We start from the raw sequence: 13051 nt of genomic DNA on the forward strand, positions 1-13051 counted from the left end.
TTTGTCTTTCTTACGTGTCGAAACGAAGCAACGGTGACTTCATACGTTTTAAGTCATCATTCCGATAGAGGCACCCGTCACGCGCGGACGTGCTCATCGACCACTCGATCGCCCGGCCTTTGTTCGCCCGGCTTTTGTTAGCCCGGCCATTGTTCGCGCGGCCTGTGTTCGTGGTACATCTGCCGACTAAGTGCTCTTCCTGGAAGTTTTTATTTGTTTTGTTTCCTTTTGTTATTTCTGTGTTCGTGGTACATCTGCCGACAAACTGTCTTCCTGGAAGTTTAATTGTTTTGTTTCTTTTTGTTATTTCCGTTTTGTTGTGATTTTTCTTTGTCCTGCAGTAATCGTGCCGCATCGCCACCTGTGTTCAATAGAACCGCTCAGGTCCGAGAAGTTGGGGCCTCGCCGCAAGGCGAGTGTTTTCTAAGACCCAGGGTAGCCCCACCTGGGCACGTAGACATCATGGACGCTGTATTTGCGGAATTTCTCCGGCTTCGCTACCCAAAGCTCACTTCCGAGTTTCAGGCCTTCAAGGCCGATCACACTGCGAGCCCTCTCGTGGACTCCACCGAGCTCGCTGCTCCTGCGTCGCCTGTACCTGCGTGCAAAGCTTCTGCATCGAGCACCGCAGCCTCCGTCGTGCCTGCCGTTCCCGCGTCGCCTATACTGGCGAGTAAAACTGCTGCGTCGTCCGCCGTGGTCACCGTTCCAGCAGCGCGATCATCCGCGGCCTCCGTCGCGCCGTCCAAAACACCTACTCGTAGGTCACCTGCGCCCGCCTCCTCGTCCTCCGACTCTGACTCGGAGATGGAGGTCGACCTCGCTCCCGCCTCATCGACGGATGGATTCACCCTGGTGCAAAAGGGTAAGAAGCGTGCCGCGGAGTCTCGAGCTCCCGCGGCCGCTAAAATTAGCAAAGCCGCGAACGCGTCGCGCCCCCGCCCTCAGACTCCCGTTGCGCCTCCAGCCCGTGCCACTCCGTCGCCGCGTCCGGTGGCACAAAATAAAGCCCAGACCCCTCCCCCGGTAATCCTTCAAGAGAAGGCAGCTTGGGAACGAGTTTCCCTGGCCCTTAAGGCCAAAAATATCAATTTCACGAATGCCCGTAACCTCGCGAACGGCATTCAAATTAAGGTTCGAACATCCGACGACCATAGGGCCCTCTCTTCTTACCTCCGTAAGGAGCGTATAAGTTTCCACACATATACGCTCCAGGAGGAGCGCGAACTCCGTGCCGTTATACGTGGCATCCCTAAAGAGTTGGATGCCGAGCTCGTCAAGGCCGACCTTCTCGAACAAGGCCTACCGGTTAACTCCGTACACCGCATGCACACAGGCCGCGGAAGGGAGCCATATAATATGGTTCTCGTCGCCCTCCAGCCTACCCCCGAGGGTAAGCAAATATTCAACATCCGAACGGTCTGTAGCCTTTCCGGAATCGCAGTCGAAACCCCACACAAGAAAGGCACACCTAGCCAGTGCCATAACTGCCAATTATACGGGCATTCTTCCCGTAACTGTCACGCGCGCCCCCGATGCGTCAAGTGCTTAGGCGATCACGCCACGGCCCTATGCACTCGCGATCAAAAAACCGCGACAGAACCGCCTAGCTGCGTCCTGTGTCGAACACAGGGTCACCCCGCAAATTACCGCGGATGCCCCCGAGCCCCGAAAATAAATCGCCGCGTCGCCCGCCAAAACCGCCTCCGAGCTTCCGGCCCAGACATCAAAGCCTCGGCACCCTCTGTGTCGCAGGCTAAGCCAGCGTTCGTTCCGGCGCCGGTGCCCAGTGTCTCGGCCTGGGCGAAACCGCTGCCGTACATGAACACGGCTACAACTCCCTCCTCCGCGATTCGTCCCGCCCCCGCGACTCGTCCCTCTCCCGCGACTTGCCCTCCGACCGCGTCCGACAATCTCGCTTTAGCGATCGACTTCTTTCAGTCGATCAACTTTGAGCGCGTTAACGCTTTGGGCGAAGCCATTCGCTCTGCCTCCACTGCACAACACTTTATCGCCGTTGTGCAAGAATACGCCGACGTATACGCGTCATTAAATACGTACGTCCTCCCCACACTCCGCCGGTAATCAATGGCGTATATAAGTAGAATAAAGCCCCTATCCGTAACGATAGGATTTTTTAACGCTTACGGTCTCGCAAATCAGCGTGATCAGGTTTCTGACTTTTTGCGTGACCATCAAATTGATATCTTTTTAGTGCAGGAGACCCTACTTAAGCCCGCGCGCCGTGACCCTAAAATCGCGAACTATAACATGGTCAGGAACGACAGGCTCTCTGCTCGTGGTGGTGGTACCGTCATTTACTACAGAAGAGCCCTGCATTGCGTCCCACTCGATCCTCCCGCGCTCGCTAATATCGAAGCATCAGTGTGCCGAATCTCACTGACGGGACACGCGTCGATCGTTATCGCGTCCGTTTATCTTCCACCGGATAAGATCGTTCTAAGCAGTGATATCGAGGCGCTGCTCGGCATGGGGAGCTCTGTCATTCTGGCGGGCGACCTAAATTGTAAACACATTAGGTGGAACTCACACACCACAACCCCGAATGGCAGGCGGCTTGACGCGTTAGTCGATAATCTCGCCTTCGATATCGTCGCTCCGCTAATCCCGACTCACTACCCGCTAAATATCGCGCATCGCCCGGATATACTCGACATAGCGTTATTAAAAAACGTAACTCTGCGCTTACACTCGATCGAAGTAGTTTCAGAGTTAGATTCAGACCACCGTCCCGTCGTTATGAAGCTCGGTCGCGCTCCCGATTCCGTTCCCGTCACGAGGACTGTGGTGGATTGGCACACGCTGGGCATCAGCCTGGCTGAATCTGATCCACCATCGCTACCGTTTAGCCCGGACTCTACCCCGTCTCCTCAGGATACCGCTGAAGCCATAGACATCTTAACGTCACACATCACCTCGACATTAGATAGGTCATCGAAACAAGTTGTAGCGGAGGACTTCCTTCACCGCTTCAAATTGTCCGACGATATTAGGGAACTCCTTAGAGCTAAGAACGCCTCGATACGCGCCTACGACAGGTATCCTACCGCGGAAAATCGTATTCGAATGCGTGCCCTACAACGCGACGTAAAGTCTCGCATCGCCGAAGTCCGAGATGCCAGATGGTCTGATTTCTTAGAAGGACTCGCGCCCTCCCAAAGGTCTTACTACCGCTTAGCTCGCACTCTCAAATCGGATACGGTAGTAACTATGCCCCCCCTCGTAGGCCCCTCAGGCCGACTCACGGCGTTCGATGATGACGAAAAAGCAGAGCTGCTGGCCGATACATTGCAAACCCAGTGCACGCCCAGCACTCAATCCGTGGACCCTGTGCATGTAGAATTAGTAGACAGTGAGGTAGAACGCAGAGCCTCCTTGCCACCCTCTGATGTGTTACCACCCGTCACCCCGATGGAAGTTAAAGACTTGATCAAAGACCTACGTCCTCGCAAGGCTCCCGGTTCCGACGGTATATCCAACCGCGTTATTAAACTTCTACCCGTCCAACTCATCGTGATGTTGGCATCTATTTTCAATGCCGCTATGGCGAACTGTATCTTTCCCGCGATGTGGAAAGAAGCGGACGTTATCGGCATACATAAACCCGGTAAACCAAAAAATCATCCGACGAGCTACCGCCCGATTAGCCTCCTCATGTCTCTAGGCAAACTGTATGAGCGTCTGCTCTACAAACGCCTCAGAGACTTCGTCTCATCCAAGGGCATTCTCATCGATGAACAATTCGGATTCCGTACAAATCACTCATGCGTTCAACAGGTGCACCGCCTCACGGAGCACATTCTTGTGGGGCTTAATCGACCAAAACCGTTATACACGGGAGCTCTCTTCTTCGACGTCGCAAAAGCGTTCGACAAAGTCTGGCACAACGGTTTGATTTTCAAACTATTCAACATGGGTGTGCCGGATAGTCTCGTGCTCATCATACGGGACTTCTTGTCGAACCGCTCTTTTCGATATCGAGTCGAGGGAACCCGCTCCTCCCCACGACCTCTCACAGCTGGAGTCCCGCAAGGCTCTGTCCTCTCACCCCTCCTATTTAGCTTATTCGTCAACGATATTCCCCGGTCGCCGCCGACCCATTTAGCTTTATTCGCCGACGACACGACTGTTTACTATTCCAGTAGAAACAAGTCCCTAATCGCGAAGAAGCTTCAGAGCGCAGCCCTAGCCCTAGGACAGTGGTTCCGAAAATGGCGCATAGACATCAACCCAGCGAAAAGTACTGCGGTGCTCTTTCAGAGGGGAAGCTCCACACGGATTTCCTCCCGTATTAGGAGGAGGAATCTCACACCCCCGATTACTCTCTTTAGTCAATCCATACCCTGGGCCAGGAAGGTCAAGTACCTGGGCGTTACCCTGGATGCATCGATGACATTCCGCCCGCATATAAAATCAGTCCGTGACCGTGCCGCGTTTATTCTCGGTAGACTCTACCCCATGATTTGTAAGCGGAGTAAAATGTCCCTTCGGAACAAGGTGACACTTTACAAAACTTGCATAAGGCCCGTCATGACTTACGCGAGTGTGGTGTTCGCTCACGCGGCCCGCACGCACATAGACACCCTTCAATCTCTACAATCCCGCTTTTGCAGGTTAGCCGTCGGAGCTCCGTGGTTCGTGAGGAACGTTGACCTACACGACGACCTGGGCCTTGAATCTATACAGAAATACATGAAGTCAGCGTCGGAACGGTACTTCGATAAGGCTATGCGTCATGATAATCGCCTTATCGTAGCCGCCGCTGACTACTCCCCGAATCCTGATCATGCAGGAGCCAGTCACCGTCGACGCCCTAGACACGTCCTTACGGATCCATCAGATCCAATAACCTTCGCACTAGACGCCTTCAGCTCTAGGAGCAGGCTTAGGGACCTCGGTAACCGTACTCGTCGAACTCGACAAAGAGTTCGCCGTGCAACCTAACCCATGAATCAGCTCGCTGAGTTTCTCGCCGGATCTTCTCAGCGGGTCGCGATTCCGATCCGGTAGTAGATTCATTCGCGAAGCAGCTGCTCTTGAGCTGTTAGGTCTCCTTCGGAGGCGCTCGGGTAGCTGTTAGCAAATCCCACCCCTCCTGGCTGAGCCTTTGCTCGCCCACCTGTCCTGGTGAAACTGGAAAGGCCTCCGGGCCACCAGTAATCCTTCAATCATAAAAAAAAAAAAAAAACGTTTTAAGTGATCGTTTTAGGTCAGGAGCACTCTCGTGACGTCACTACATACGCTACGCTTTATCCCGAAAAAAAAAAAAACATTTCTTTCCTACGGGATAAGGTCATTGACATCTTTCCTTGCCGATTCCGGGCAATGCCAGTGAGTTATTTAATTTATAAATTTAATAAAGATCTTTTTTTAATCAAGATTATTCAGATTCTTGGTATTGGCTTGCCAGCCGCTTGGTTAAGCCCATAAAGATAAAAATTCTGCGTATGCTTATTGATGTTCATTCACCAAATATCGTTAGCTGATCCATGTGCTTGTCTGTCTGTCTTTGCCTATAGTAAAAGCAGGGGTTACACTGAATACATTTTTATTATTTTTCATTTTAATATCGCTTAACATAAATCTGACATATTATTATATCATTTTTTTTTATTGCTTAGTTGGGTGGACGAGCTCACAGTCCATTTGGTGTTAAGTGGGTACTGGATCCCATAGACATCTACAACGTAAATGCGCCACCCACCTTGAGATATAAGTTCTAAGGTCTCAGTATAGTTAGTGCGACAAAAAAGCGTGTAATGAAAAAACCACTTTGCACCTACTGCAAACCGATAAAACGAATATATATACAACGTAATGATTCTTAAGTGATTAAGTACATATGTATATACAGTACATTCTAGTCGAGATCTATTCGGTCAATCTTGCGTAATAGAATAGCGTAACAAAGATGCATCAGTCAATTGGATAAATTGAAGAGTATCACGATAGTACGCACATACTTACTATGGTACCTTGTTATCTATCGATTGACAATATCAAACAGATAGTCAACGATTGCTTAATAACACATCAAAATAAAACGGCTATCCCAGATGCATTATTGTGTTATTGTCTGTCGTATTTTATTTCAAAATATGTAAATTTGTACCTACATGAATTAACTTTTTTTTTCCTTGAGATCACCGTCTGTGCTAGAATAGAACTTTTTCCAATTTATATCGAGACTTGGACAAGTAAATTGAAACACAGACAAATTGTATAGTATAACGACTATCCCAACTTTCAAAACGGATCCCATGACCATTTTTTACTGGTGGTAGGACCTCATGTGAGTCCGCACGGGTAGGTACCACCACCCTGCCTATTTCTGCCGTGAAGCAGTAATGCGTTTCGGTTTGAAGGGTGGGGCAGCCGTTGTAACTATACTGAGACCTTAGAACTTATATCTCAAAGTGGGTGGCGCATTTACGTTGTAGATGTCCGTTGTAGATGTCGCCTTACACGATACACACGCAGGGCGTTTTATTCTTTATCTTGATTTCCAAGAGTTTCTTAGAATCTTAGAATCAAAATAAATGTTTGTTTATTTGTTCGTTTATTTTACCCGGTTCATTTCGGTAGGTCGCGTTTCCTATTCGGTGGTAGATTCTGCTCTTGCTAGGGTCAGTGTTAGCAACACTCCCGGTTTAGCCCCGTGAGCTCACTTACACGTCAAGAAGCTGAAATAGCCTCTCAAGGCTATCAGCATAGGAAGGAAAAAAAAGCTCAGAAACAACCAGGGTGTGTGGTGTGACCAACAAGTGTGTGGTAATTTGATGAAAAAAAAATAAGGCATTTCGAAAATCAAAAGAAGTAATATGAGTCGTTCTATTTCTGTTGACTAGCCAATTTAAGGCGGGTGAAACAGTATGGCACTTGCAGTCCAAAACAAACGTTGTATTACTGAAACGCTGTACCTCGGAGACCGACATCGTTGGTCGCCGACAATCGCCTCGACGATCCCTCCTCGGGATGGCGTCACAAGTGTTAACCGGGGAAACCCTTACTCAGCCCGGGTTCTGACCTCGGGTGGGGATTGGACATCGGGTGAGGTGAGGGCAGTCATTTCGTGGGTAGGGACCTTAAAACAACTTAAAGTTCGCGGTCCGCTCTACACATCTGCGGACCGGTAAGACCCACGTACCCCCGCAAGGCCCCCAGGCGCGGTAACCTCCGGTAACCGGTCCGCATGAGGTCTGAACGAATTCCAGAAAAAAAACTAATCGCCATAGAATGCTATGCCGACTTTAGATAGAAATTTTGTAAATTTATTATAATAACGTACGATCGAGTCTTATAATATAAACGTAGTCATATCACAATAGTGATATCGCACACTACTTATACATCGAGCATGCACTGTTATATTGAATTGAAGCATGTAATTTAAATCACGGCAATCAAAATGATATTTCAATCACGTACAAAGTATGCAAATAGTGTAAATGTGAAGAGTGAAGTGTATAACATTTATTGTTCAACAGAGATTGATTTACAAAACCTCATTTGATAATTAAAAACACGGACCACTTTTTAAAGTTATGCAGTGGAGACTAGGATAAAAAATTAAACAATATTTAAAGAAACATAAGCAACGTATGTGCCAATGTATGTAATTCGTATATTTTTTTACTATCATCGTATAATTTTATCGTACCTATTAATAAACTACGGACGAAAGCAATGATTTTGGCAGTGTTTGATTTCCGTTTAAATCAAGGTTCGGGCACACAACGTACACAGATTAAACTAAGCTCTATCTGTCGACCTAAGCCATCTAGGTTTAAGTTTCTAGGAAATGCAAATCTCTAGGAGAGGGAGGGCATATTACACATGAGCTCAAGCTACTCTATACCTCTTTACAGCGAATATAGCCCATTTTGTAAAGTACTAGGCGGTTTGTAGTTTCTAAATGTAAAGCGCAGATTGTCTTCCGCAGCCGATTAGCACGGTGCCATGTACAATATGCACCCCGGCTAAAACAAACATTTTCCAGGCTGTCCAACACTCGATGGAATTAAGGTTACGTCACTACTAGAACGGTCGCTCTAGTTAATCCAGATCTCGGTAATGACGCGAATAAAAACGCGAAACCAATTCAAACGGTTCGTAACGGGCAGTATTAAATAAAACAAACTAATGAATACTGAGAGGAATAATACCGATACATGGTTTGAGAATAACGTCAGTGCTGACGAATTCGACTCACGTTCCAGATGTGTTCTCGTCAAATTTAGACAAACGGTTGGTGGGCATATTACCACGATCATCTTGACAAAAATAAGCAACGAAAAGTCCTACCAATCTTGGCTGTTGGATTCTGGAAAGGAATTAGGGAAAGGTTCGTATAAGGATACGTATACATACACATTATATGGGAATGCAAATCTGACAGCTTCGTTCTAGCCACTGTAGCTTACTGAGCAAGGTGCTTCATAAAAACCTCCTGATAATAGCGAATAGGGACCGTTGAATGTTTGCTTATATATATTAAATTTCAGAATCGTCTGTATTTGTTTATATATATCTATATCAACATGATATCTTTTTCTGTTTGTCTTTTATATTTTCCTAAATCATTAATTCGATTATGATTAAATTTAGTATAGTTTTTGTTACCACTCCAGGGAAAGTTACTTAACGTACGATAAGGCACCCGAATAGTTTCAAGAAAGCGACTTTTCTCATACAATTAGCAATAGCGACCATTAAAGCGCAACCGGATTTCTCTAGCTACTAATATAAAAATGATTCGTTAAGTATTGTAATTCACAAATGAATCAAACACATTAATCATAAATCATGTCATTAAAAACCAGGTATTTATCTATATTGCTATCAAAAAGTCAAATGATAAACAATATTCTTACTACAATAACTACTACAAAGTATAAGACTTGTTTAATTTGATTTACAAGATAGCGGGCTACTTGTGAGGATTTCCTCAGATTGTAAGTCGGCAATACATGAAATTATCTTATCAATTGTAATTTATGATAAGCTTGTATAATATACGACACTTATCTGTTGTAAGATACAGATCGGTCGGGCCTATTTTATTACTATCTTTATATATAAGTATATTATATGTTTTTATCCGTTTATTTATGTTTATGGGTAAATGTCGCAGGTTCACTGGAAGAAGACGAAAAACCAAACAAGCGCAGCCGGTAGAAACTTCTAAGAAATATTTCCCGAGGTTCATACAAAGAATCGTTCTTGTAAATCGTTTTATTTATATAGATCACAAAAATACATAATGTCTAAAAAAAGTAACAATTTAAAGGTTACGCTAAAAACTACGAGTATATTTATTTACTGACAAATGACCAAAATCTGGGCATAATAAACTGACGTAGATCATAAAGTGTTCAAAATTGTCATTGAAAAAAGACTCTTGTGACATAATTTATAAAGCAGCTATTGAAATGGCATAATTTCCGTAATTGAAAAAATAAGACCAAAACGTTAAATTTAAAAAAAAAAAATTTCAAATTGGAGTTATTATCTCGAACATCGGTCACACTAAGTAAACAATTACAAACAATAAACAGAATTTTAAAGGGTTCGAATAACTAATTACGGTTCATTTGAACGAGAGCACCGTGGAATCAATATGACATTGAAAATAACACAACATTACACTTGTTATCTATATATTAATACGTGAAGCAAAAACTTTGTATCCCTTTTTACGAAAATCGCGTGGACGGAGGAGTATGAAATTTTCCACGCTCATAGAGAATATAGAGAAGAAGTGCACAATGCTAATATTTTTTTTAAATAATGCATAATGTATCTTACATTCAATCAATAAAGAAAACATTACACACACTACCATGTATTTGACACACACGCATGCATACTATTTATTTATTGTCAAACTTTTGTTTTTGACGTCTGTGGTCAAATTGAGAATAGATTAAATATTGTTTGTTTTTATTAATATTTTTCTATAGTATAGTCTTTGCGTTGAAAATACAATCATAATAGTGTACAAATTTACAATTCCAATTAATTATAGTCGAAATTCGACTACTGCGGGACCTCTAGTAACATTGAAATGTTCGGTAACATATAACCAAATCATCCCATGTTCGAGTGGTTCTTGACTTGAATGATCTGAACTAGTGTGACACCGGCTTGATTTACTTTGTACTGTCTCATCATCAAATTATATCAAATAAATACCTAGGTTCGAACGTTTGCGCGTAGGACGCAATTTTATTTTTTATTGCTTAGGTGGGTGGACGAGCTTACAGCCCACCTGGTGTTAAGTGGTTACTGGAGCCCATAGACATCTGCAACGTAAACCACCACCTTGACATATAAGTTCGAGGGTCTCAGTATAGTTACAACGGCTGCCCCACCCTTCAAACCGAAACGCATTACTGTTTCAAAGTAGAAATAGGCAGGGCGGTGGTACCTACCCGTGCGGACTTAAAAGGTCCTACCACCAATTACGAAGAATTTCATAAAAAGCTCAAACATTTCATAGAAACCACGTTGTAGTACGAATAGCAGTTGTATATCGCATAAGTACTCTTAAGGCATTAATCGCTTCTCGGTATTGTTCCAGATCATATTATCGTTGAGGCACCAATTGAGCATACGATTAATAGGAATGCGTGTTCAGCCATTCAGGATAGAACTCTTTTGAAGTAGTCTAAATGAAAGTCGCACTCGATATTATTTTGTCGTTTATTCCTAACGAGCTTACGTCATCCAAGTTAAGGGTGTGTCAATAAACTCTTGTCAAAATATAATTTAGTGTTCTTTATAAAATGGTGGTAATCTGATTATGGTTTGTATCTGGTAGAACTGCATTTTAAGGTAAGGCAACAATATATTACTATCCATCAGTCTTATTAACAGTGTCAATAAATAGTTAAGAAGCTGTCAGTCAACGTTCTCGGACATCTATGACACGCAAGTACCTACACTAATGGCCTTGAAAGCATGTATGTATATTATTTCTTATCTATAACATGGGTAGCCACGGGCTCAAAGTAATCGCGCACGATTTCCCATTTATGCATTCCCATTCAAATTTAGAATACCTGTTGAACTAATGCAGTTAAGACTTCAATTTTATATCGGGCCATTTGGCCGCGGTAACCTCTTAGCATCAGATCATGAGCCGTTAGCTTCTCTTACTATAGAAAGAGAAAAAAGATACATGAGGAATTATTTACAAAAACATCTCATCTATACTAATATTATAAAGAGGGAATATTTGTTTGTTTGTATTGAATAGGCTCCGAAACTTCTGAACCGATTTGAAAAATTCTTTCACTGTTTGGAAGTTACTCTATTCCCGAGTGACATAGGCTATAATCTTTTTTGAAAAAAATTAGGGATCCTTACTAAAACTCTAATAATGTAACCCAAGGTGTAAAAAAATTACCTAAAATATTCTTTACATCGCGTGCCCTGAGAAAATTATTCATGATAGAATAAAATAATGTACTACGACTTGGTAGAAAACATTATTATTTACAAAAAGTGTCGCAACAGCATATGTCTAACTACTATAGTTATGCCGCAATAAATGTTCTTTTATAATAAAAAAAAAACGTCAAATATCGTTGAAATTTTTGTTAAAGACCCGAGCGGAGCCGGAGCCGGCCGCTAGTTTGATATAACTTTAGGTTGTTTGTTCACTGATGTGATGATTCAAATAAAAGTCATAAGATTATTAAACTCGATCGATGAATCTTTATACATAACATTTCGCAATGACCGTTACTCGATAGACGTCTAGATGTAACTGACCGTTATATACTAGGTCATGAACAAACAACATGTTTAATGTCAGTCAGCGACGTAAATGTCTATCGTACTTTTGATAACGATTAAGGCGCTTTTTCATTTGATCATTTTTATTGGGTTTGAAGTTGACTCGTATGTTACTTAAAGCTGTGACTTCAAGTTCCGAAAAAAAATTGTTCCGAAATTGTTTTAAAAAAAACGTGACAGGTTTAAATAAGCTATTAAAGTAGAACAACATTTATTTCCTTTGAATGATTATTGATATTGTATAAGAAAATTGCTTTTTTTTTTTCAAATAAACAAACTGGTTTTTTAGTTGTTTATTGTACAAAAATTGGCAATATACACGCAATATTTCTACAACCGCACCAGATTGTGCTACCTGGGAAATAAATGTATTTACTTTAAAGTTTTGCTCTGCACGCAATGTTTCATTTTACGAATTCGCAAAGTATTCATTTTTTTTTTATTGCTAGATGATTGGACGAGCTCACAGCCCACCTGGTGTTAAGTGATTACTGGAGCCCATAGACATTTACGACGTAAAATGCGCCACCCACCTTGAGATATAAGTTCTAAGGTCTCAAGTATAGTTACAACGGCTGCCCCACCCTTCAAACCGAAACGCATTACTGCTTCACGGCAGAAATAGGCAGGGTGGTGGTACCCACCCGCGCGGACTTACAAGAGGTCCTACCACCAGTAAATTCAAATTCGACAATAATATCTTAAATTAAATTTGGTTTAATACTTGAAAAATTAAAACGACATGTTTTTAGACTTAGGTTAATAAAGGATATTGACTTCCGTTTACTTTATTAGTACGTTACGGTGTCGATTTTTGAAACGTGATTCTCACATTTTATGTATTACGATAACAAAGGGAAAATAAGTGCCTTTTTTGGCGTTTCTGTCTATAACTAATAGCCGAGAGGCCGTTAACCTCTCTATGCAATAATAAAATAGCATTTGTATGTGAAATACAATTGATTACCGATAATTTCCAAAGAAAAATAACTCGATAAAAATGGAAATTTCACTACTGCACGATATTGTTTCATAACAAAGGAACATTACTTTTACATAATATGAAGATGAAGATGAATGAAGGTTTAGATGAAGATGTATATGAAAAATTGCATTAATAATATCCTACGACAAATAAGTCGATAAAAATGGTAGTTTAATTACCAAACACATTTTTTTTCATGGGAAAAAATTAACATTTTTCTTAATCAACTTTTTCAAGAAAAAA

General features: G+C 42.9%; 1 protein-coding gene across 7 annotated transcripts in view; it reads right to left on the reverse strand.

The window, feature by feature from the left end:
• LOC101736234 (ATP-binding cassette sub-family C member 4) overlaps positions 1 to 13051 on the reverse strand; it is a 63270-nt gene that overhangs the window by 34049 nt on the left and 16170 nt on the right. For 4 of the 7 annotated variants that reach the window (XM_062672590.1, XM_038016003.2, XM_062672589.1 and 1 more), the window contains one exon: positions 8234 to 8344. The exons of the other annotated variants lie outside the window; for them this stretch is intronic. In XM_062672590.1, the coding sequence (XP_062528574.1) occupies positions 8234 to 8344 (111 nt within the window). The remainder of the gene's footprint in view (positions 1 to 8233; positions 8345 to 13051) is intronic. 7 annotated transcript variants of the gene reach the window in all.

This window comes from Bombyx mori, chromosome 15, assembly GCF_030269925.1.
Source record: "Bombyx mori chromosome 15, ASM3026992v2".
NCBI classification, from domain to species: domain Eukaryota; kingdom Metazoa; phylum Arthropoda; class Insecta; order Lepidoptera; family Bombycidae; genus Bombyx; species Bombyx mori.